At 41.3% G+C, this 23,006-nt stretch overlaps 1 protein-coding gene across 1 annotated transcript; it reads right to left on the bottom strand.

Moving 5' to 3' along the window:
- Positions 1-6,277: 6,277 nt before the first annotated feature.
- Positions 6,278-17,137, bottom strand: LOC139479369 (thiopurine S-methyltransferase-like). Its single transcript, XM_071262228.1, has 9 exons — positions 17,113-17,137; positions 16,331-16,388; positions 14,403-14,495; positions 13,601-13,730; positions 12,461-12,513; positions 9,001-9,075; positions 7,445-7,521; positions 6,959-7,003; positions 6,278-6,491 (listed from the first exon to the last, which is right to left on the bottom strand). Exons 1-9 carry the CDS (start codon positions 17,135-17,137, stop codon positions 6,337-6,339), a joined length of 711 nt encoding a protein of 236 aa, XP_071118329.1. The 3' UTR covers positions 6,278-6,336.
- Between the last annotated feature and the right edge of the window lie 5,869 nt (positions 17,138-23,006).

The following is a 23,006-nucleotide window of genomic DNA, read 5'->3' on the forward strand; positions in this document are numbered from 1 at the left end:
CAATAAACAAAGAAACAAACACTGTTCGTTTGACGAAGATGCCAGGCAATCAAAAACTCTGCACTTTCCGAATCGTATGTGTTTCCCGACTAATAGTTTGCATGTCATTGTTGTGATGATTTTGATCCTGGAAATTTGTCACTGACACTATAACTCAATAAAACTGTTCATTTTGCAGCTCTTGTTACTCTAACTTTGCTTTTATGGCCAAAAATATCCGTTTTGCTTTTCTTTTCTTAAAGAATTTATTTGGTCGAAAAATCAATAAATGATTTTCCAAACAAAACCAGCTGTGAAAACACTGTTTGTGGTTTCAAATTGCACTTGCCAAATTATCAGTCATGTTCCTTATTATGCTTTTCACTTTTGAAACATTCCAGCTCATGATATTGTTTGTCAAGAGTAGAGTACCCGCTGACCCAATATGGCGGGTGGTTGTAGTAGGATTCTACCTGTCCTCGTGCAGGCGATAGCAAATGTTTCCTATTCGCTGTCGTATACAGAAATTATAGTTACAACATAATTTACATAATATTGTAATCCCGCTACTGCTGACAACATAAAGTGTTAGAACGAATGATACAGGTCGGCGACATATATTTAAAGCCAGAATAAAGTGTATTACATACCCACGACCTGAATTACATCTCACGGCATTGAGATCCGGGTACTCCACTGATTATGAACTCTACACAACTATACATGATAAATCCAAGAATATCATCCATAAAACGTGAAATTATGTTGAAAGACACCTCACTGGGGACATAAAACACTCAACACGAACACAGACACACTGCACAGGATGAGCTCTGTGACGCGTCTCAATCTGGCGGCCATAGTCCACATTCCGCTCTTTGAATACAATTCAGGGGACACAACTCTGTATATAATATAGAGAGCTTTGATTCGCATATGATTTCAAAATCAAACTATTTATGAAAAGCACATTCAGTAGTGTCTTTTTTAAGTAATTGATCATTTAGACTCAGATGCATAGTATGAAAATGTTTGCATAATGTTCAAGTTTATTTATAACTATGACAACCAGTAATTATTATCAAAGAAATAGACATTTCAATTATTGAATGTTGACAATTTTGAACCCCTAGAACCTGCCTTTGAATGATTTTTTGTGAAAAACACCATCGACAAAAAATAAATATCAGGCAACAAACAGACATCTGGATGTCCGGGAAATATAGATGTATATAGATGTAGAAAAAATACAATTATTCGTCTCCTTTTCATTTAAAAAATGATTTGTTTTGAAGCAGTAACTGAAGAAATACCCCGCAACCAGAGAAACACCCCGACCACTTGACCTGCTTTAGATGTCCGTCGCAATTTCCTAATTTATTCCTGTATTTGTTTAGGTGAACTCTTGTCTTGCCTTTGTATGTGTTTGTGACGGGTACCACCTTTGGGGAAGGACACGTTCACCTTTTCGCGAACACCTGGTATCATAATAATTCATAAACACATATGATTATGGAAAGGTTCTTTTAGTTTTTAATGGACTTACAGCAACACTTATTGGTGAGGTAATGATGTGTTGAAAATATATTCAGGTTTTCGGGAAGCATTTTACTAGCATTTGAACATGAACAAGTCTTTGACTCAAATTTGATGTTCATAGAAACAGTACAGGCATGGCGTTAAAGTTAATTTGGCGTCGAAGACTTGTCCATGGTTAGATTTTTTTTAAAAGAATAAACTTGTAAATTACTGCAAAACCTCTGATCTTATTTTCAGTTCTGCAATGGCATCAGCGTCCCCTCATAACCGAACTGCTCAATGTTCGCAGACAAGCCTGTTGGATGATCTAAATATCATGTGTGTTCCGACCAGAGCTGCCACCGAGGCCCTGCTCAACAACACCAGCAGTGCTCGAGCTGCCAGGGTGGGGGGTGATCAGTGTGGCCGTCACTGTGAACAGAGTGCTGGGTATGTGTCTTGGCTGACATATTGTCCCTGAAATAAAGTTATGAGTGACGTTAAATAAACTTAATTGTACAAGGGAACCCTCGAGTATGAGGGAGCCCTAAATGTTCTTAATGTCTGGAGTTGAAAAGGGGATGATTAATACAGGCCGGTTGGACTAAGAAGGGGTTGAGAGTGGAATGTTTTATTAAATATATGCTGTACGGCCTGAAAGAGAGATTAGACCTACGGGTATCAGGTGTGGAAGCACAGGGTTGAAACCGAAGTGTGCATCTGCAACATTAATGGGTAATAGTATTTCCCTTATCGAGAATGTACAAGATCTGACAGTTTAGTGGTAGATTACAGTAAATGTGCGGAACTAGACAAAGTAATACGTATTACATTTCTGACGATCGCGAGTGACCGACAGAAGAGACGGAAACTGAACGATGCTAAAGGTCTGTTTTCTGATTTACAGACAAAGAACGGCAGCACGGCATCCCATCCAGTGTTCCCAGGAGAGCGAAGTGGACGTTCACATCACATGCTCGGGAAGTTAGAGTGTGGGGATGGGAGTATGCACGGGAATGGACAGTGATCGGATAAGATAGTCACATCGGCAATGTTTCAATCTCATTAAAATCAGATCTAGGTTCACGCTGCCGTTAAACAAAGATCTACCGACTACGTGATTACGGTCGGGTCAGAGAGGAGCCAGCGTTTCATATCAATCTTTGTGCACTAAATATGGTCATCAATTGAGGTTGACAAATGCCTGTAGGGTGATAATTATCCCATCTTCAATGACCATTGCTCACCGGTGCTTCAGTTTTTTCAATCAGTTGATCAGTACTGAAATATGATGGAACATTCTATAGTAGAATATAACATCTGTCTTCTTGTTGTTTTTATATGAAGATAAAGCTTTTGAATATTGTGTACAGTTAAATACGTGAAATAATGTATAAATAATGTCATTTGAAAACATGATTTACTTGTTAAATGTCAATTTGTCCATTTACATATGTTAATACAAATTTGTATCTGTACAGAATACATGTCTGTTTTGAATGCGAACGGAATGACAACGAGACATCCCAACTCACGGCAGAGGTTCCGTAGAGGTGAACATTGGAGCCGATTTTATTCTCAGGGGATTCTAGTAGTTAAAGCCAAGCAGTAGTAGTCGTAGTCGCAGTAGTAGTAGTAGTCGTAGTCGCAGTAGTAGTAGTAGTCGTAGTCGCAGTAGTAGTAGTGGTAGTAGTAGTGGTGGTACTGGTAGTAGTAGTAGTAGTCGTAGTCGCAGTAGTAGTAGTGGTAGTAGTAGTAGTGGTGGTACTGGTAGTAGTAGTAGTAGTCGTAGTCGCAGTAGTAGTAGTGGTAGTAGTAGTGGTGGTACTGGTAGTAGTAGTAGTAGTCGTAGTCGCAGTAGTAGTAGTAGTAGTAGTAGTCGTAGTAGTAGTAGACTCGCCAATCACAAGAGAGGAAATTCAAAAAGCTATCTACGATTTGAAAAACAGCAAGAGTTCCGGCATAGATGGTTTAATTCCAGAATGTTTTAAACATTCTGTTAATATTCTACTCCCATACCTTGAATTCCTGTTTAATAAGATTTTAGAAACGTCTTATTTCCCAAAAGAGTGGACTATCGGAGTGATTGTTCCACTACATAAATCAGGATCACATACCGATACCAAAAATTATCGAGGAATTACCCTTCTGAGTGTTTTTAGCAAAATATTTGTTTCTATTATTAATAAAAGGCTCACTTTTTGGTCAGATTCATTAGATAAAATTTCGGAAGAACAAGCAGGTTTTAGACAAGGGTATTCAACCACGGATAATATTTTCGTACTTAATGCGATTATTCACAAATACATGCAGAGAAAAGGTGGAAAATTTTATGCAATTTTTGTTGATTTCAAAAAAGCGTTTGATTCTGTAAACAGAAATATAATGTGGTCATTGTTTCTTTCAAATGGGGTGAGTAATAAAATGGGTAAACTATTATGCAATATTTATCAAAATGTAAAGTCATGTGTTAAAAATCGGGGAATATACTCTGATGTTTTCACATGTAACATTGGTGTACGTCAAGGCTGTATTCTTAGCCCATTTCTGTTCTGTTTTTTCATTAATGAACTAGCTGCACAAATTAAGGAAAATTGTATGGATGGTATACAGCTGCATCCAGATATTGTTAAGATATTTCTGTTGCTTTTTGCTGATGATATAGTCCTGTTCTCTAGTACGATAAAAGGTTTACAGAATTTGATAGATCAACTGGAGCTGTACTGTTCTAATTGTAAACTCCAAGTGAACACTCAGAAAACGAAAGTGTTAGTTTTCAAAAAGGGAAATAAACTATCAAGTAGGGAAAAATGGTTCTTCAACTCACAACCGTTAAAAATTGTCACTTCTTATAAATATCTGGGAGTAACCTTCACAGGCAGATTAACGTGGAATTACCACGCCAGTAATGCAGCAATGCAGGCAAAAAAGATACTAATGGGAATCTTACATAGTTTGAAAACGTTCACTGATCTCTCATATCAAACCTTTTTTAAAATATTTGATACAAAAATTACTCCAATTCTTTTATATGGAGCAGAGGTCTGGGGCATACTGAATACAGAACTATTGAACTGGTCCATCTATATGCTTGTAAACGATTCCTTGGCGTAAAAAACTCTACATCGAGTGTTATGGTATATGGTGAATGTGGACGTGTACCACTTTAGATATTTCAGCATATTAGAATTCTCATGTATTGGTTCAAGATTCTTAAAATGCCTATTGATAGATTACCTAGAAAATGTTACAATATGATGTTATTGTATGAAAAACATGGAAGCCGCAATTGGGTATATGATGTAAAGTCGTTTTTAAATGATTGCGGCTATGGGTATGTTTGGCGTAATCAATGTGTACCAAACAATCCAGATTCATTTTTAGTTTCTTTACGCCAAAGACTTAAGGATATATACTTGCAAAAATGGGCATCGCAGGTTTTAAGTTCAGAAAAATGCAATTATTACAAGCTTTTCAAGACAACAATTTCCCCAGAATACTATTTGTTTGACATTAACTTTAAAAGGTTTAGAATAAGTTTAGCACAATTTAGATGCAGCTCTCATAGACTTAGGTTCGAAGTAGGCAGGCATAGAAACATAGACAGAGAATTGAGAATATGTGAGCAATGTGATTTAAATGTGATTGAAGATGAGTTTCATTTTCTGTTAGTTTGTCCAAAATACGACCACCTTAGAAGAAAATATATTGATCTGCCTGGTTATGTACATCCCACTATACAAAGATTTACAACGATCATGTCAACAACTGATAAAGATACTCTAAAAAATCTATCAATGTTCTTTTATCATGCTATGTTAATTAGAATATGACCTGTTAAACGGATCTGTAACCACTCCCGAAAACAGAATTGTACTATGGGCCTGAGGCCTTTCAGTATGGAATAAAACTTATCCTATCCTATCCTAGTAGTAGTAGTGGTAGTAGTAGTAGTAGTAGTAGTGGTGGTAGTAGTAGTAGTAGTGGTGGTGGTACTGGTAGTAGTGGTGGTACTGGTAGTAGTAGTAGTAGTCGTAGTCGCAGTAGTAGTAGTAGTAGTGGTGGTAGTAGTAGTAGTAGTGGTGGTGGTAGTAGTAGCAGTGGTGGTGGTGGTTGTGGTGGTGGTAGTAGTAGTTTAGTAGTAGCAGTAGTAGTCGGGGGAAAGTGTGTGTGTGTGTGTGTGTGTGTGTGTGTGTGTGTGTGTGTGTGTGTGTGTGTGTGTGTGTGTGTGTGTGTGTGTGTGTGTGCCGGTCATATAGTGCTCAGACACATTATACTGACTGCGACCCGACCAGTACTTTAACGTCTTTTGATATGACGCGACCGGGCATCGAACTACCGACCTTGCGCTCTCCCGGCAGACCCTCTGTTAACGAGACACGGAGACGGTCCTGACATCTTAACATGTTGTTGAACCCTCGATTACTTGATCAACCTCGTACACATGAAAACCTACACAAGTCTACAGGATGAGGGTGTGAGTGAGTGAGCGTGTTTGTAAGCCGTTCAAAGCAGTGTTTCAGTGATATCACACCACGAGTTGGCAGGAGACGTTGTAAGCATGGGTCCTGGGAATGGCATTGTCCCGAAAGTTGTGAAGTAGTGTGGTTATATCAGAAGAAGCTACTGTAAAATCACCGAAGGTCTGTCGCAAGTCTCTTCTCGGGGACAAAATCAACCAATTTTCTATTATCATATTTTATTACCATTTCTAATGAAGATTTTAGCATTTATTATGGTCTTCCACCCGAGCCAGATGCTGTATGTGGTTTTAACGTTTGTGTTCTGTTCAAAGAATCAAGATGTATTTCATGGCGATGGTGGAGACTGCCATTGCAGTTAGTTCCTCTTCCGCAGACAGTAGGTCTGTAGACAAGACTTGACGTCATATTCTGTGAAGTCCTGAGGCATCGCGTCTTTCTGAGCGTCACCGCTGAAGGCCTCGCTGAAGTCGTACACATACTCATTCAGATACTCCACGTCGCAAATGTCGCCTGCGTAAAAAACAATGTGCAGACTATCTCACAGATTATGATCGTTGATACAGACAAATTCATATTTTAAAATCGCTTTCGGCAAGTATGAGTAGAACGATATCACAGGCGGATCAAGAACAAACCAAAACCACCTCCACCCCCACCCCACCCCAACCCTCAGTAAATTATCTAAGACAGTAACATTATCTGAGAGAGAATTTTTGACCCCTCCCTTTTAGAAATACTGGCTCCGCCCTTGTGGAGAAAAGCACGAAGTGATGCACGTCTTAGATGTTTACTACTTTAATGAAACCCTGTAGCCATGACAGGCAGCCCAGAAACAATCATGGCGACCTGGGATTCGAATCCACTATCAAAGGTTTCTGACACTCTTGGGAAACGCAACTCTGCACAGCAATTGCGGCGCCTTCGACGACTGGACACCGTGTTTCTAACATAACATAAGCGTATAATGAAGGGTTTACCGTATAACTCTTTCAGCTGCTCTTCATTGAAATGATAGGGAGCCCCTGCAATGAAGTAGACACTGCCACCGTGATCTGCACTCGGAAGACTCGGCAGCTACATTTTACCTTTTCGATACAATATATGAATCTATTCAACAACATATATTTTTAGTTGATATATTGTTGTTAAATTTGGAATAAGCCCCAGGTGTTCTAAAACAGGCAGTATAACATACACAAAACAATGAGTGAGAAAGAAATCATTTTAATGTAAAACTGAAAGAATAAGAGAGCTATTACTACATCAAACGTTATCAAACTATGCACGAGTCGTTAAGGCTGTATGAAGAGTGACTGAACAAGAAGATAAGGCTGTTAAAAGCCCATTCAGTTAAACTCTCATAATAATATCTAAATACTAACGAATTAGAAGATCTTGGCTATATGATAACTAATAATAGGTGTCTGACAGTCACAATTGCCAGATGTAACATCTAATAATACCTGAACCTCCTTCCTTGGGGAACTCCAGCATTGTGATACACCTGGGCTTCATCACCCCCCTGACAGCTTCCATGTACCTGGAATACAAGCCATCACAGAGGTGATTTGTCTCTATATTCACACTGTCAGTTACTTGTGAGACACTCTCCTGACAGTTGTCATGTACTTGGAATACAAGTCATCACAGAGGTGATTTGTCTCTATATTCACACTGTCAGTTACTTGTGAGACACTCCCCTGACAGTTGTCATATACCTGGAATACAAGTCATCACAGAGGTGATTTGTATCTATATTCACTCTGTCAGTTACTTGTGAGACTCCCCCCTGACAGTTGTCATGTACCTGGAATACAAGTCATCACAGAGGTGATTTGTCTCTATATTCACACTGTCAGTTACTTGTGAGACACTCTCCAGGCAGCTTCCATGTACCTCCTGGAATACAACCATCACAGAGGTGATTTGTCTCTATATTCACACTGTCAGTTACTTGTGAGACACAACCCTGATAGCTTCCATGTACCTGGAACACAACCATCACAGAGGTGATTTGTCTCTATATTCACACCGTCAGTTACTTGTGAGACACTCCCCTGACAGTTGTCATGTACCTGGAATACAATCATCACAGAGGTGATTTGTCTCTATCTTCACACTGTCAGTTACTTGTGAGACACTCCCCTGACAGTTGTCATATACCTGGAATACAAGTCATCACAGAGGTGATTTGTATCTATATTCACTCTGTCAGTTACTTGTGAGACTCCCCCCTGACAGTTGTCATGTACCTGGAATACAAGTCATCACAGAGGTGATTTGTCTCTATATTCACACTGTCAGTTACTTGTGAGACACTCTCCAGGCAGCTTCCATGTACCTCCTGGAATACAACCATCACAGAGGTGATTTGTCTCTATATTCACACTGTCAGTTACTTGTGAGACACAACCCTGATAGCTTCCATGTACCTGGAACACAACCATCACAGAGGTGATTTGTCTCTATATTCACACCGTCAGTTACTTGTGAGACACTCCCCTGACAGTTGTCATGTACCTGGAATACAATCATCACAGAGGTGATTTGTCTCTATCTTCACACTGTCAGTTACTTGTGAGACACAACCCTGACAGCGTCCATGTACCTTGAATACAAGCCACCACAGAGGTGATTTGTATCTATATTCACACTGTCAGTTACCTTTTGCATTGTAGACAGCACGTCATAGACTTAAGTACGACTGTAAATGGTTTTAGAAAGTATTAAAATTTGAATCGAATCAAGCACCGAAATCATACGTCTATTCATTGACTAAACGACCCGTGGAAATCCGGGGTAGAATAGGTCTTCAGCAACCCATGCTTGCTGTAAAAGGCGACTATGCTTGTCGTGAGAGGCGACTATAGGGATCGGAAGGTCAAGCTCGCTGACTTGGTTGATGCATGTCATTGTATCCCAGTTGTGTGGATCGATGCCCACGACATCAATCACTGGATTGTCTGGCCAAGATTCGATTATTTACAGACCGCCGTCATATAGCTGGAATATAACTTACTTGTGTCTGTCCCTCTCATCTACAGCACACATCGCCCCCGCGTCCCAGACGAAGTCAAACTTCCCCTCCAGATTCCTGGAACACAATAAACCCATCACAGTGTTATTTGTGGAGTGTTTGAGGGAAATACAGTATGACAACCTCAGGGTTTTATTATTCACACGGTGTCTGTGATAAAAAACAATAAAACCACCTCAGCTTGTAATTTTAAAACTTCCCCTCAAGATTCCTTGAACAATAAAACCATCTTAGTGTGTTGTTATAGGTGGACATTATGGGTGGAATACAGTGAAACATTCGCAGTGTTCTTACTGGTGGAGAATCTGAAAGAAACACAATATGACCATATCAGTGTTTTGTGTAATCATGGAACGTCATTTCAGTTTACTGTTATTAGTGGACTGTCTGAGAGAAACACACTAAAACCATTTCAGATTACTGTTATTAGTGGACTGTCTGGGAGAAACACACTAAAACCATTTCAGTTTACTGTTATTTGTGGAGTGTCTAAGATAAACACACTCAAACCATTTCAGATTACTGTTATTAGTGGACTGTCTGGGAAAAACATACTAAAACCATCTCAGTTTACTGTTATTAGTGGACTGTCTGGGAGAAACACACTAAAACCATTTCAGTATAATTTTATTAGTGGAGGTTCTGAGAGAAACACACAAAAACCATTTCAGTTTACTGTTATTAGTTGACTGTCTGAGAGAAACACACAAAAACCATTTCAGATTACTGCTATTTGTGGAGTGTCTAAGAGAAACACACTAAAATCATCCCAGTGTGTTGTTATTTGTAGAGTGTCTAACAGAAACGCACTAAAACCATTTCGCTTTATTGTTATTAGTGTAGTGTTTAAGAGAAACACACTAAAACCATTTCAGATTACTGTTATTTGTGGAGTGTCTAAGATAAACACACTAAAATCATCCCAGTGTGTTGTTATTTGTAGAGTGTCTAACAAAAACGCACTTAAACCATTTCGCTTTATTGTTATTAGTGGAGGGTCTGAGAGAAACACATTAAAACCATTTCAGATTACTGTTATTTGTAAACTGTCTGGGAGAAACACACTAAAACCATTTCAGATTACTGTTATTAGTGTAGTGTCTGAGAGAAACACACTAAAGCCATTTCAGATTACTGTTATTAGTGTAGTGTCTGAGAGAAACATACTAAAACCATTTCAGATTACTGCTATTTGTGAACTGTCTGGGAGAAACACACACTAAAACCATTTCAGATTACTGTTATTAGTGTAGTGTCTGAGAGAAACACATTAAAACCATTTCAGATTACTGCTATTTGTGGAGTGTCTAAGATAAACACACTAAAATCATCCCAGTGTGTTGTTATTTGTAGAGTGTCTAACAGAAACACATTAAAACCATTTCGCTTTATTGTTATTAGTGGAGTGTCTGAGAGAAACACACTAAAACCATTTCAGATTACTGCTATCTGTGAACTGTCTGGGAGAAACACACAAAAACCATTTCAGGTTACTGTTATTTGTGAAGTGTCTAAGAACAACACACTAAACCCATTTCAGATTACTGTTATTAGTTGACTGTCTGAGAGAAACACACAAAAACCATTTCAGATTACTGCTATTTGTGGAGTGTCTAAGAGAAACACACTAAAATCATCCCAATGTGTTGTTATTTGTAGAGTGTCTAACAGAAACGCACTAAAACCATTTCGCTTTATTGTTATTAGTGGAGTGTCTGAGAGAAACACACTAAAACCATTTCAGATTACTGCTATCTGTGAACTGTCTGGAAGAAACACACTAAAACCATTTCAGATTACTGTTATTAGTGTAGTGTCTGAGAGAAACACACTAAAACCATTTCAGATTACTGTTATTAGTGTAGTGTCTGAGAGAAACACACTCAAACCATTTCAGATTACTGTTATTTGTGGAGTGTCTGAGAGAAACACACTAAAACCATTTCAGATTACTGTTATTAGTGTAGTGTCTGAGAGAAACACACTAAAACCATTTCAGATTACTGTTATTAGTGTAGTGTCTGAGAGAAACACACTAAAACCATTTCAGATTACTGTTATTTGTGGAGTGTCTGAGAGAAACACACTAAAACCATTTCAGTTTACTGTTATTTGTGGAGTGTCTAAGAAAAACACATTAAAACCATTTCAGATTACTGTTATTTGTGGACTGTCTGAGAGAAACACACTAAAACCATTTCAGATTACTGTTATTTGTGGAGTGTCTGAGAGAAACACACTAAAACCATTTCAGATTACTGTTATTTGTGGACTGTCTGAGAGAAACACACTAAAACCATTTCAGTTTACTGTTATTTGTGGAGTGTCTAACAGAAACACACTAAAACCATTTCACTTTATTGTTATTAGTGTAGTGTTTAAGAGAAACACACTAAAACCATTTCAGATTACTGTTATTTGTGGAGTGTCTAACAGAAACACACTAAAACCATTTCGCTTTATTGTTATTAGTGTAGTGTTTAAGAGAAACACACTAAAACCATTTCAGATTACTGTTATTTGTGGAGTGTCTGAGAGAAACACGGTAAAATCATTTCAGTTTACTGTTCTTGGTGCAGTGTCTGAGAGAAACACACTTAAACCATTTCAGATTACTGTAATTAGTGGAGGGTCCGAGAGAAACACACTAAAACCATTTCAGATTACTGTTATTTGTGGAGTGTCTGAGAGAAACACAGTAAAATTATCAAAATATGTCATTCGAGAACTGAGGGAGAGACAGAGAGTCCAAGTAAAACCCCTCAGTGAGTCATTCCTGGGTGCAGGGAGTGAAACACTAACATGGAAACTGTCAGCTCCGGATGGACTGAGCTCTGATGAAGCGAACATTAGGATATAAACATTCTTACACCGAATCCCTCAAATAATATATGGTGATTGTTAATTTGAAAACTTATTTCGCAATATAGTGCAGCAAGGGGTATAAAATTCGAGTCCGTTTGATCCGAGGGTGATTACAGTTAATAAGGACGCAGTGTCTGTCTGTTTCTTTAGAATCTAAACAAAAAATCTAAATAATATGTCCCCCAAACTGAAGGTTGCATCAAATAATGGTGAAGCGTGATTTGAAAGTCTTTCGGCTTCGATATTTCCGAAGGGGATTGTTGTGTACCACAGAGTGATATTCACATGATTTATCTACACGAGTGAATGAGTGTGTGGGTATGATTTTACGCCGTATTTAGCAATATTCCAGCATATCACGGCGGGGGACACCAGAAATGGGCTTCACACATTGCATCCATGTCGGGAATCGAACCCGGATCTTTGGCGTGAAGAGCGAACGCTTTAACCACTAGGCTACCCGACCGCCCCTTTTCTATGCGATTGCATTACATGTCATATAGTCATGCTCACATTATTATTCAAACTCAAAGGACAGGGCTCAAATCACAATAACGATTGTCTGAATAATACTTACTCATCAAAACGAAAGAAGTTCCCCACATAGAATTTGAAGTTGCCACTTGCATTCTGTGTAGAAAAAGAACAAGACGGTGCAGGATACCAACTGATCTCATGGCATAGATCTTCGCAACGATTTTCTGTATTCGGGTTGGATAACTGTATCTTAAATTCTTTATTTTGCTATGGTTATAAAGTCGTGATTGTAATCAACTGAACTGAAGAGGTACATAGAAAACCTTGCAAATACGTTCAGGTTGGCTCGTCTTGATCTCAAATACAAGCATGACCTTATAAGCACGTGCAGGTTGGTTCGTGCTGACCTCAAATACAACCAATGCCTTACACATACGTGCAGGTTGGTTTGTGCTGACCTCAAATACAATCAAGACCTTACAAATACGTGCAGATTTGTTCGTGTTGACCTCAAATGCTAGCAAGGCCTTACAAATACGTGCAGGTTGGTTTGTGCTGACCTCAAATACAACCAAGGCCTTACAAATACGTGCAGATTTGTTCGTGTTGACCTCAAATGCTGGCAAGGCCTTACAAATACGTGCAGGTTGGTTTGTGCTGACCTCAAATACAACCAAGGCCTTACAAATACGTGCAGGTTGGTTCGTGCTGACCTCAAATTCAACCAAGGCCTTATGAACACGTGCAGGTTGGATCGTGCTGACCTTAAATACAAACAGGGCCTTACAAACACCTGCAGGTTGGTTCGCTTTTACCTGCAATACAGGCATGACCATGTCAACGCGTCCAAGTTGGAGCGTGTTGTGGATCTCAAATACAATCAATGCCTTGCAAACACGTTGTATCGTGTTGACTTCAAATACAAGGTATCATGCAAACACGTTCGCGTTGGATTGTGTCAACCTCAAATACAAGTATAGCATTGCTTGTACGAGTAAGTTGGATAGTGTTGACCTCAAATATAAGAAAGGCCTTACACACACGTCAGGTTGGGTCACGTCGACCATAATACAAGCAATGCCTTGTTTGGGAGCATGTGTGTAATGAATGTTACACACCTCGTTACATACCTCGGCGCATGTGTGTCATAGACAAAGGACTCTGTGTAGGTCATTGATGATGTATAGACCCTCTGTGTGAACAAAGAGTATCATACCTGTCTCCTGACTGGTGTCATTACCTTGTAAAGTTTCCCGGCGATACTGGGGACGTCTTCAATTATAGGTTCCTGCTTGTACTGTTTGAAGATCCGCTGTGCGGCGCTCTCGGCCAGATCAGCGCCAACCACGGAGTGACCTTGCTCACAGAACCTAAACGGAAACGTCATCGATATCAGGGAGTCTATATAATTATTGCGGTTAGTGTAATTAGATAGTAAGCAATGAACATACTTAATAATACAAATTCAAAAGAAACGGGGGACACGGGTGGCCCTGTCGTCTTAGGTGTCGCGATTCGCTGTGCAGATTTGCGTCCCTTTGGGTACGCCTGAGACCTATGTTTGTGTGTCCGATTCGCCCCGATTATGTTTCAAGGGTTGTCAGCACATAATCCGTGCTCGTGGGTTTCACCAAAGTGGTTAACGTCTGAGACCTGTATCACTTTGGGCTTTCCCCTCCACATTAAGCTGACACGCCGTTATATAACTGGAATACTGTTAAAAGCGGCGTTAAACCCAACTCACTCACCCAAAAGAAATGCCTCTCCATCCTGAACTGGGATGTCGCAGAACTTGACCTACACAACGGTCTCTCGCCCCTGCTGCCAAAGGCTGCCAATATTGTTTTTGACGGTCTCCGTGCCTCTGACAGGTTCCACGAAACAAGATGAATACCCCGATCTTTGATGTGGTTCAACATGAACCTGTAGATTGAATGGGGCTGAGCCTGCTGGCATAACGTAATTGCCAAAGGAATCCTATGAAGCCTATATTGATAGACGCGTGGGTGCATCTCATGTGCTGATTTGACAGACTCACTCACCAGATGAGGTCATAGGTCGTGGCACAGAGGGGGACGAGGATTTTCAGACCTTTTCGTCCCTCGGTAACTTTCTCAAAGTATTTCACCAGATTCCTGAAAGGACATTGTCAGAAACTTGTGTTTGCAAATAGTGTTGTAAATAATCCCGTACATACATTATATAATGACTCATGTCTTCAGTTGGTATGAACTGAGTAATAGCTCAAGGATATTGTAAGTGCAAAATAATCATATAATTGCATTTTAGCTTTTAAACAGGATTGAACAAATATTTTCAGAGAAGCAAACGCTCTCTGGTGAATCGCAGTCCATAATAAAGTTGCATGTACACACGTTCAGTCGTAGCAATGTATGGAAATACTGTCTTCTGTTAGTGAGATTACTTTGCATTATTTCATAAACATGCGACTTGTAATCTTCGTATAAACGAAGAAAACAAAGAGTGAATATCATATTAATCGATTCATGAAACCCAAGCCAACTTTCACCCAATGCATACTTCCCCGTCATTCAAGTTCAGGTGAAGACAAGGTGCCCAACCTACTCTACCCTATGTATTCCTACTGGCCGAGCTCCGTGTAGGTGAAGTCCCAGTGTTCGACCTACTCTACCCTATGTATACCTACTGGCCGGGCTCCGTGTAGGTGAAGTCCCAGTGTCCGACCTCCTCTAACCTATGTATACCTACTGGCCGGGCTCCGTGTAGGTGAAGTCCCAGTGTTCGACCTACTCTACCCTATGTATACCTACTGGCCGGGCTCCGTGTAGGTGAAGTCCGAGTGTTCGACCTACTCTACCCTATGTATACCTACTGGCCGGGCTCCGTGTAGGTGAAGTCCCAGTGTTCGACCTACTCTACCCTATGTATACCTACTGGCCGGGCTCCGTGTAGGTGAAGTCCCAGTGCCCGACCTACTCTACCCTATGTATACCTACTGGCCGGGCTCCGTGTAGGTGAAGTCCCAGTGCCTGACCTACTCTACCCTATGTATACCTACTGGCCGGGCTCCGTGTAGGTGAAGTCCCAGTGTCCGACCTCCTCTACCCTATGTATACCTACTGGCCGGGCTCCGTGTAGGTGAAGTCCCAGTGCCTGACCTACTCTACCCTATGTATACCTACTGGCCGGGCTCCGTGTAGGTGAAGTCCCAGTGTTCGACCTACTCTACCCTATGTATACCTACTGGCCGGGCTCCGTGTAGGTGAAGTCCCAGTGTCCGACCTCCTCTACCCTATGTATACCTACTGGCCGGGCTCCGTGTAGGTGAAGTCCCAGTGCCTGACCTACTCTACCCTATGTATACCTACTGGCCGGGCTCCGTGTAGGTGAAGTCCGAGTGTTCGACCTACTCTACCCTATGTATATCTACTGGCCGGGCTCCGTGTAGGTGAAGTCCCAGTGTCCGACCTCCTCTACCCTATGTATACCTACTGGCCGGGCTCCGTGTAGGTGAAGTCCCAGTGCCCGACCTCCTCTACCCTATGTATACCTACTGGCCGGGCTCCGTGTAGGTGAAGTCCCAGTGCCTGACCTACTCTACCCTATGTATACCTACTGGCCGGGCTCCGTGTAGGTGAAGTCCGAGTGTTCGACCTACTCTACCCTATGTATACCTACTGGCCGGGCTCCGTGTAGGTGAAGTCCCAGTGTCCGACCTCCTCTACCCTATGTATACCTACTGGCCGGGCTCCGTGTAGGTGAAGTCCCAGTGCCCGACCTCCTCTACCCTATGTATACCTACTGGCCGGGCTCCGTGTAGGTGAAGTCCCAGTGCCTGACCTACTCTACCCTATGTATACCTACTGGCCGGGCTCCGTGTAGGTGAAGTCCGAGTGTTCGACCTACTCTACCCTATGTATACCTACTGGCCGGGCTCCGTGTAGGTGAAGTCCCAGTGTCCGACCTCCTCTACCCTATGTATACCTACTGGCCGGGCTCCGTGTAGGTGAAGTCCCAGTGCCCGACCTCCTCTACCCTATGTATACCTACTGGCCGGGCTCCGTGTAGGTGAAGTCCCAGTGTCTGACCTACTCTACCCTATGTATACCTACTGGTTCCGTGTAGGTGAAGTCCCACACACACACACAGACACACACACACAAAGGCAGAGGACAACTGTTGATTATCAAATAATGACTAAAAAGATCGTTGCAAGACCATCAGATTTCTTCATCAGCATTTGTAAGTCATATGTTGTAATAATCGGCGCAACATCAGATGGCTGTGTAGTCGTTGACTGTGTCACGTTGAACAGTCGTCCCCGCTAGTAACACACATTGTCAGTAGTCAGGAACAGTTGAATACAATGTGTGACCAGGCCGGTTGTGTGTCACAGTAGCCCTACAACGTTCATGCTATCAACCACTGGTTGCCTGGACCAGAATTCATTGTTTCCAGGCACCCGTGATATACCTGGAATATTGCTGGTAGTGGTACATTATATTCACTGCCTCGCATTCATCATCTTCCCAAGGTAAGAGTGTATACTAGCCTATAATAAAGTCTACATTCTACCCTTGCCATTTCAAGTTTACATTGTCTTGGCTCGATCGTGGTGCCACCTCGTGTAGGACACGAGTTGTGTCCCTTGTGATGAAAACTCTAACTCTAATCAGATCGCAATTCTTATTCCGATTTGAGATTTCATCCCTGACAGACAAAAACAATAACAATATACCGCAGTAAAGATGACTGTCAGTGCCGCAATACCCAGGGAAACAGGCTGTAGAGGCATATTGGCTATCAGTGTCAAGTATGGCTGCATATCGCTGTAACATGACATGCACAGCAGATGGCATCTAAACATAGCACTGCTTATGGGCACTGCAACGCCGTGATAAGCGTTTAGTCATTCGAGTTAAAAAGAAAATAATATTTAAGGTTTAACTCAAATATATAAAAGTACATTTGCGTGTTGATTTAACACTGAACCACTTCGAAAATATTTGTCCTCGCTTAATTTTGAAAATATTTTAAACACAAATTCGACAGGCGATGGCTGGGACCACGTTTTCGGAACCGAAATTTAATTTGTAAAATCGTGCGATAGTCGGCATGATGTGGCAAGGGTGATAACTAGACTTTGATACAGGCAAGTTGACACTCCTGAGTCTTCCCACATATCCACTGCCTCGTAGTATATCGCTTATATTCCCTGCCTCATATTCATTCGCTTATATTCACTGCCTCATATTCATTCGCTTATATTCACTGCTTCATATTCGTTAACTTATAGTCACTAATTAACACATGGTATTCCAAACTTACTTCACTTGTGTAGCGGCGTGCTTGTACAACAAGTCCACTTTCGCCGGTCTTACAGTTCAGCCCACTGAGATACCGTGCCGCAGCTTAACATGGATGCACCATGGATGCCCCACTCAGAAACAGTAATTGACTCCACTCAACCAGTCGCCGCATTTCCTAAACCCGAGCGCCAGGCAGGGTAACAACAAGTACCATCTTTCACGTATGACTCCCTCGTCCAGAGGATCGAACCACCTACCTTTTGCACCCCTCAATGAATCTGTCTGATATATAACCGAGGGTTGGTTTGCGACACCAGGTTCACTTCTCTAGTTCGCCTCGCATACTGCATGTGAAGTTCCATTAACAAGCTGTTGCATGATGCATTAAATAAGATGCAAATCATTGTTACTTTTTGCGCAGTCATGCCGGCATATCTAGGATATGATATGTAACATGCCTATTAAGTCCGATGAAGGTTTTACGAAATTGTAGACCTTCGAAATGATATTTCGTAAATTAAATGTTCTTGCATAGTAAAGGGTTTACTAAACTGACATTGGATGAGATGACCTTAGGTATATTAGTGAATCAGCGTTATTCTCACCAACCTGACAAAATGCCTGTCGTGTTGAACTGCGGATCTCAATGACTGCGGGCCTTAATTGTGCAGTGGGAGGAGCTTGTGTTATCACGTGACAAAAAAGGTGGAGTCCAAAGAACACATCTCAGTGGTGTCATTGCGTGAAAAAGATGTCTCACGCACAATCTGCACATGCGGTATACTCTTCAAAACAAGTAGAGGATCGTGGACATGGAAATATCAAGTAATAGAACAAAGATACGTGTTGACAAGAAACGTCCTATGCAAGAACGTTTGCAAATCTTTGTTTCATGTTTCAGGAGAATACAAACTTCAAGTGTGACGTATAACAAACAGTCCCCTGCATACGATAAACGCAAACTTTATTACTAGGTTATTGATAAAGAGTGAGGGAGTGAGTTGGGTTTATCACCGCTTTTAACAGTATTTCAGTTATATCATGGCGTGTCAGCTTAATGTGGGAGGAAAGCCCGAAGTGATGCAGGTCTCAGACGTTTACTACTTCGGTGAAACCCACGAGCACGAGTATGATGGTGACAAACCTAGAAACATAATCGGGGCGAACCAGGATTCGAACCCACAATCATAGGTCTCTGGTGTGCCCAAGAGACGCAATTCTGCACAGCGTATCGCAAACCTTCTCCCACCCCCAAAGTGATATTCCACAACAAATCATTTGGACATAACTGTCAGTGATTTGCAGCTACTGTTGACATTTGCATACACAGTCAAGGGTGAAGGGTGAGGGTGAGAGAGACAGTAACTACTGAATCAACAAAGTCACAGCCAAGGTTGGACAGATTTTGGGTTGATGGGGGTGGAGGGTGGAGCAATAAATACACAGTTGTACACATTGAGAGGTGATGGAGAGGTTGTGGGGGGGGGGGGGGGGGGGGGGGGGGGGGGGAGGCACTGCCTGACGGGCCTGACACACTTTCTCACTTATTTACATATTAACAGCCCATTACAACATCACTACTATTTATCATGCCTATGGGATTTATCTCTAGCCCAATAAAACATTACTTAATTTTTACCGTTTGAAGATCTCCTGTTTAGAATTGTTCTTCAGGAACCAATCCTTGTCGTAAGAGGCGACTAACGGCATCGGGTGGTCAGACTCGCTGTCTTGGTTGATCCATGTCATCGTATCCCAACTGCGTAGATAGATGCTCATGATGTCAATCACTGGATTGTATGGTCCAGTCTCGATTATTTACACACCACTGTCAAATATAGATAGGGATACAAGGAGATAGTGGATCCTGTAATGCAAGCATGGGAGAGGTGTTAGATATTATTAACATAGATAGAAATAAGGAAAATCACCTTCCCCAGCAGGTATCAAGAGATATTTAACGTGCACATAGACTATCTTTAAGAATTTAGAAGAGTGAGTGAGTGAGTGAGTTGGGTTTAACGCCGCTTTTAACAGTATTCCAGTTATATCACGGCGTGTCAGCTTGATGTGGGAGGAAAGCCCGAAGTGATGCAGGTCTCAGACTTTTACCACTTCGGTGAAACCCACGAGCACGGGTATGATGGTGACAACCTAGAAACATAATCGGGGCGAACCGGGATTCGAACCCACAATCATAGGTTTCTGGTGTGCCCAAGGGTCGCAATTCTGCACAGCGAATCGCGGCGCCTTAGACGACTGAGCCACCCGTGCCCCCTTTAAGAAATTAAAAGAAACCACACTCGCTCATGGTGAAACGTAAAACGTATAAAACGTGACACATAGAGAAGAGGTAGTTCTGCACAGACCCAGGATAGTGATGCCAGACCAAAATAGGCTGGAACCAGGAGGCAGGATGAAGAAAACCGAACTGACTGTCCGCCTCGATCACTCCGCCCCAGCATGAGAGAGATAAAACGAACAACATATGGCGACGCGGCCCGGGTCAAGATGACTGTACGGTGTTTCATACAGGTTCACCTACAAACCCTAGTTTCTACCATCGTCACATCAGGGCATTCGTTTTTGTAACAGTATTGATTAGAAACACTTTAGCTCATCTTGTAAAGTGGACCAAAGAGTGTGATAGTGGTATATTCATTTTACTAGATAAGTAAACAAGTCGTTTAAAGAATGACCTCTTGTATGCATGTGTATATATGCATCCGGAGTCTTTAACCTGGGAGGGGCGGTCGGGTAGCCTAGTGGTTAAAGCGTTCGCTCGTCGCGCTGAAGACCCGGGTTCGATTCCCGACATGGGTACAATGTGTGAAGCCCATTTCTGGTGTCCCCCGCCGTGATATTGCTAGAATATTGCTAAAAGCGGCGTAAAACCATACTCACTCACTCACTCACTCACTCTTTAACCTGGTATAATACTATGTTACGTCAATGTGAAAACGTTATATTACTATTGTAAGATGATCTGTTGTGAGGATGTGTATATTATCATCGGAGGTTATTTTAATTCTTGGGGGGGCACACCACTTGATTTTGTGGAAGACGATATCCTTTATTTTTTGGAAGGTAATGATAACAACAGTTGGGATTTTTTATTGGATAGTCTCAGCCTGAAACGATTTTCGCGGGTGTAGGGGGTTTCTCTTTAAAAGGACATCAAGGTGTCAACAAGAATAAGATTATTTGCAGACCGCTGTCATGTGCATGTAGCTGACATATTGCTGAGTGAGGCGTTATGCAAGAAATAAACTACCAGAACACGTTATCTGTACGATACCTTCCTTAAAAAAGTATCACGCTAAACAAACATCCGTCGCCTCTTACAACAAGCATAGTGGCCTCTTGCGGCAAGCATGTATTGCTGAAGACCTATTCTAACCCGGATCTTCACAGGTCAACTACCAGGCTATTGGATACATATAGCCATATAAGATTCTATCAATTGGTCTCAAATTGATAACATAAATATTCAAACTGTACCAACACACCATTAGATATCAGCCACCTTTGTAAACAATGTTCAGGTAGACGAAATGACCTTTTTTGATTATTCATCGTGCACATTGTTAGTTCTTTCTTTTACAAAAGACCCGTGAAGATCCGGGGTAGTATAGGTCTCAGAAACCCATGCTTGGCCTAAAAGGCGATTATGCTTGTCGAAAGAAGCGACTAACGGGATCGGGTGGTCAGGCACGTTGACTTGGTTGATGCATGTCATATAGTTGGAATATTGCTGAGCGCGGCAAACAAAAAACAAATAAACAAACTTGATCTATTTATTGCCATCATAACCTATAAAAAATCTCAGCTTTCTAATGAACCCAGCATATTTTATACTAATATGGCATTGTATCATATATTATTTGAAGATAAAAGTCTTCTCCCTTGAAAACCTTGACTTGCATGATATATTTCTTACTTCAGTTTTGTTATATATTTCACATGTATGTGGATCATTGTTTGCTGTACAAGACGAATGAAAGTCCTGTGTGGGTGTTATTTTTTTATCCAGCAAGATTTTTGCACCTCTCTTGGTGTAGTCTTTTTATATCAGGGATTCTGAAATGAAAATTGATAAAAAAATAATAATTAACCCGCCTTTGCCACACCAGAGGTTGCCTAGATCCTGCGTATTACAAATATAGAAAGCTGTGTTGTATAAGTATTGAGTTGGGTGACAAAACGTTTGACTGCGCTATTGTGACTAACTACTTTTCACAGCAGGGGCACGGGTGGCCCAGTCGTCTAAGGCGCCGCGATTCGCTGTGCAGAGTTGCGTCCCTAGGGCACGCCAGAAACCTATAATTATGGGTTCGAATCCCGGTTCGCCCCGATTATATTTCTAGGTTCGTCAGTACCATATCCGTGCTCGTGGGTTTCACCGAAGTGGTAAACGTCTGAGACCTGCATCACTTCGGGCTTTCCTCCCACATTAAGCTGACACGCCGTGACATAACCGGAATACTGTTAAAGGCGGCGTTAAACCAAACTGACTCACATCAGTATCTAGCTGTAATAAAAACAACAAAATTGCGTAGCAAGTGGAACAAGGGGTAGGTCGGGGTTGAATGAAACACAAGTATTTTTAAGGGGGTTCTATTGTTGATTCAAACTCGTTTATGTTAATGGGTAGATAATTGAGAATTTTAAATTTAACAACAGTATTTTCGTCCAAAGCGTACCAAAAACAAGTGTAAACATTCGTTCCTCCTGTCAATGAAATGTGAACTCTTGTAAAAGTAATATAAGAATTAGCATCAGGGAGGAAACTCATAGAGAAGCATGTTTTCTGCTTGAAACAAACCCGCACTCGCAACGTTGTGGGTTTCAATTTTAAGAATATCTGCATGTCTCTACTGATCTATTTCATTATACAATAATAATATTATCAAATCGGTCTAACATTAATCTTATTTCCAAACACTGTACGTTCACCTCCTAATTGTACCACGACTACGTGAAATACTAGAATTTGATTGAACAATCAATATCAGACGTGTAATCAATTTAGATTGAAAAAAATGAGTCTGATTTTATGACCGCTTCACTGCGCACTTAGCTCTTTTTCAGTTGCACTGCATTGATGATATCTCTGTTGATTAAAGTTCCCAGAAACCCTCAGATATCCTGAACAGATTTCACCTTTGCAATCGATGCAAAATGCTAGGTTCGATGGCTTATGGAGGGGAATTGTCACGTATTTGAACATTCTTGTGTTTTCTAATATTTCGGGATTTTATAGTTTCTTGTCATGCGCGGCGGCAGCTATGAAGGTTCTGCAGGTAAAACATTCATGCATAAATAAATCTGTGTCGGAGAACGTTCACATGACGA

The sequence above is a fragment of the Haliotis cracherodii genome, unplaced genomic scaffold, assembly GCF_022045235.1.
Source record: "Haliotis cracherodii isolate W230 unplaced genomic scaffold, xgHalCrac1.p SCAF_4, whole genome shotgun sequence".
Lineage (NCBI taxonomy): Eukaryota > Metazoa > Mollusca > Gastropoda > Lepetellida > Haliotidae > Haliotis > Haliotis cracherodii.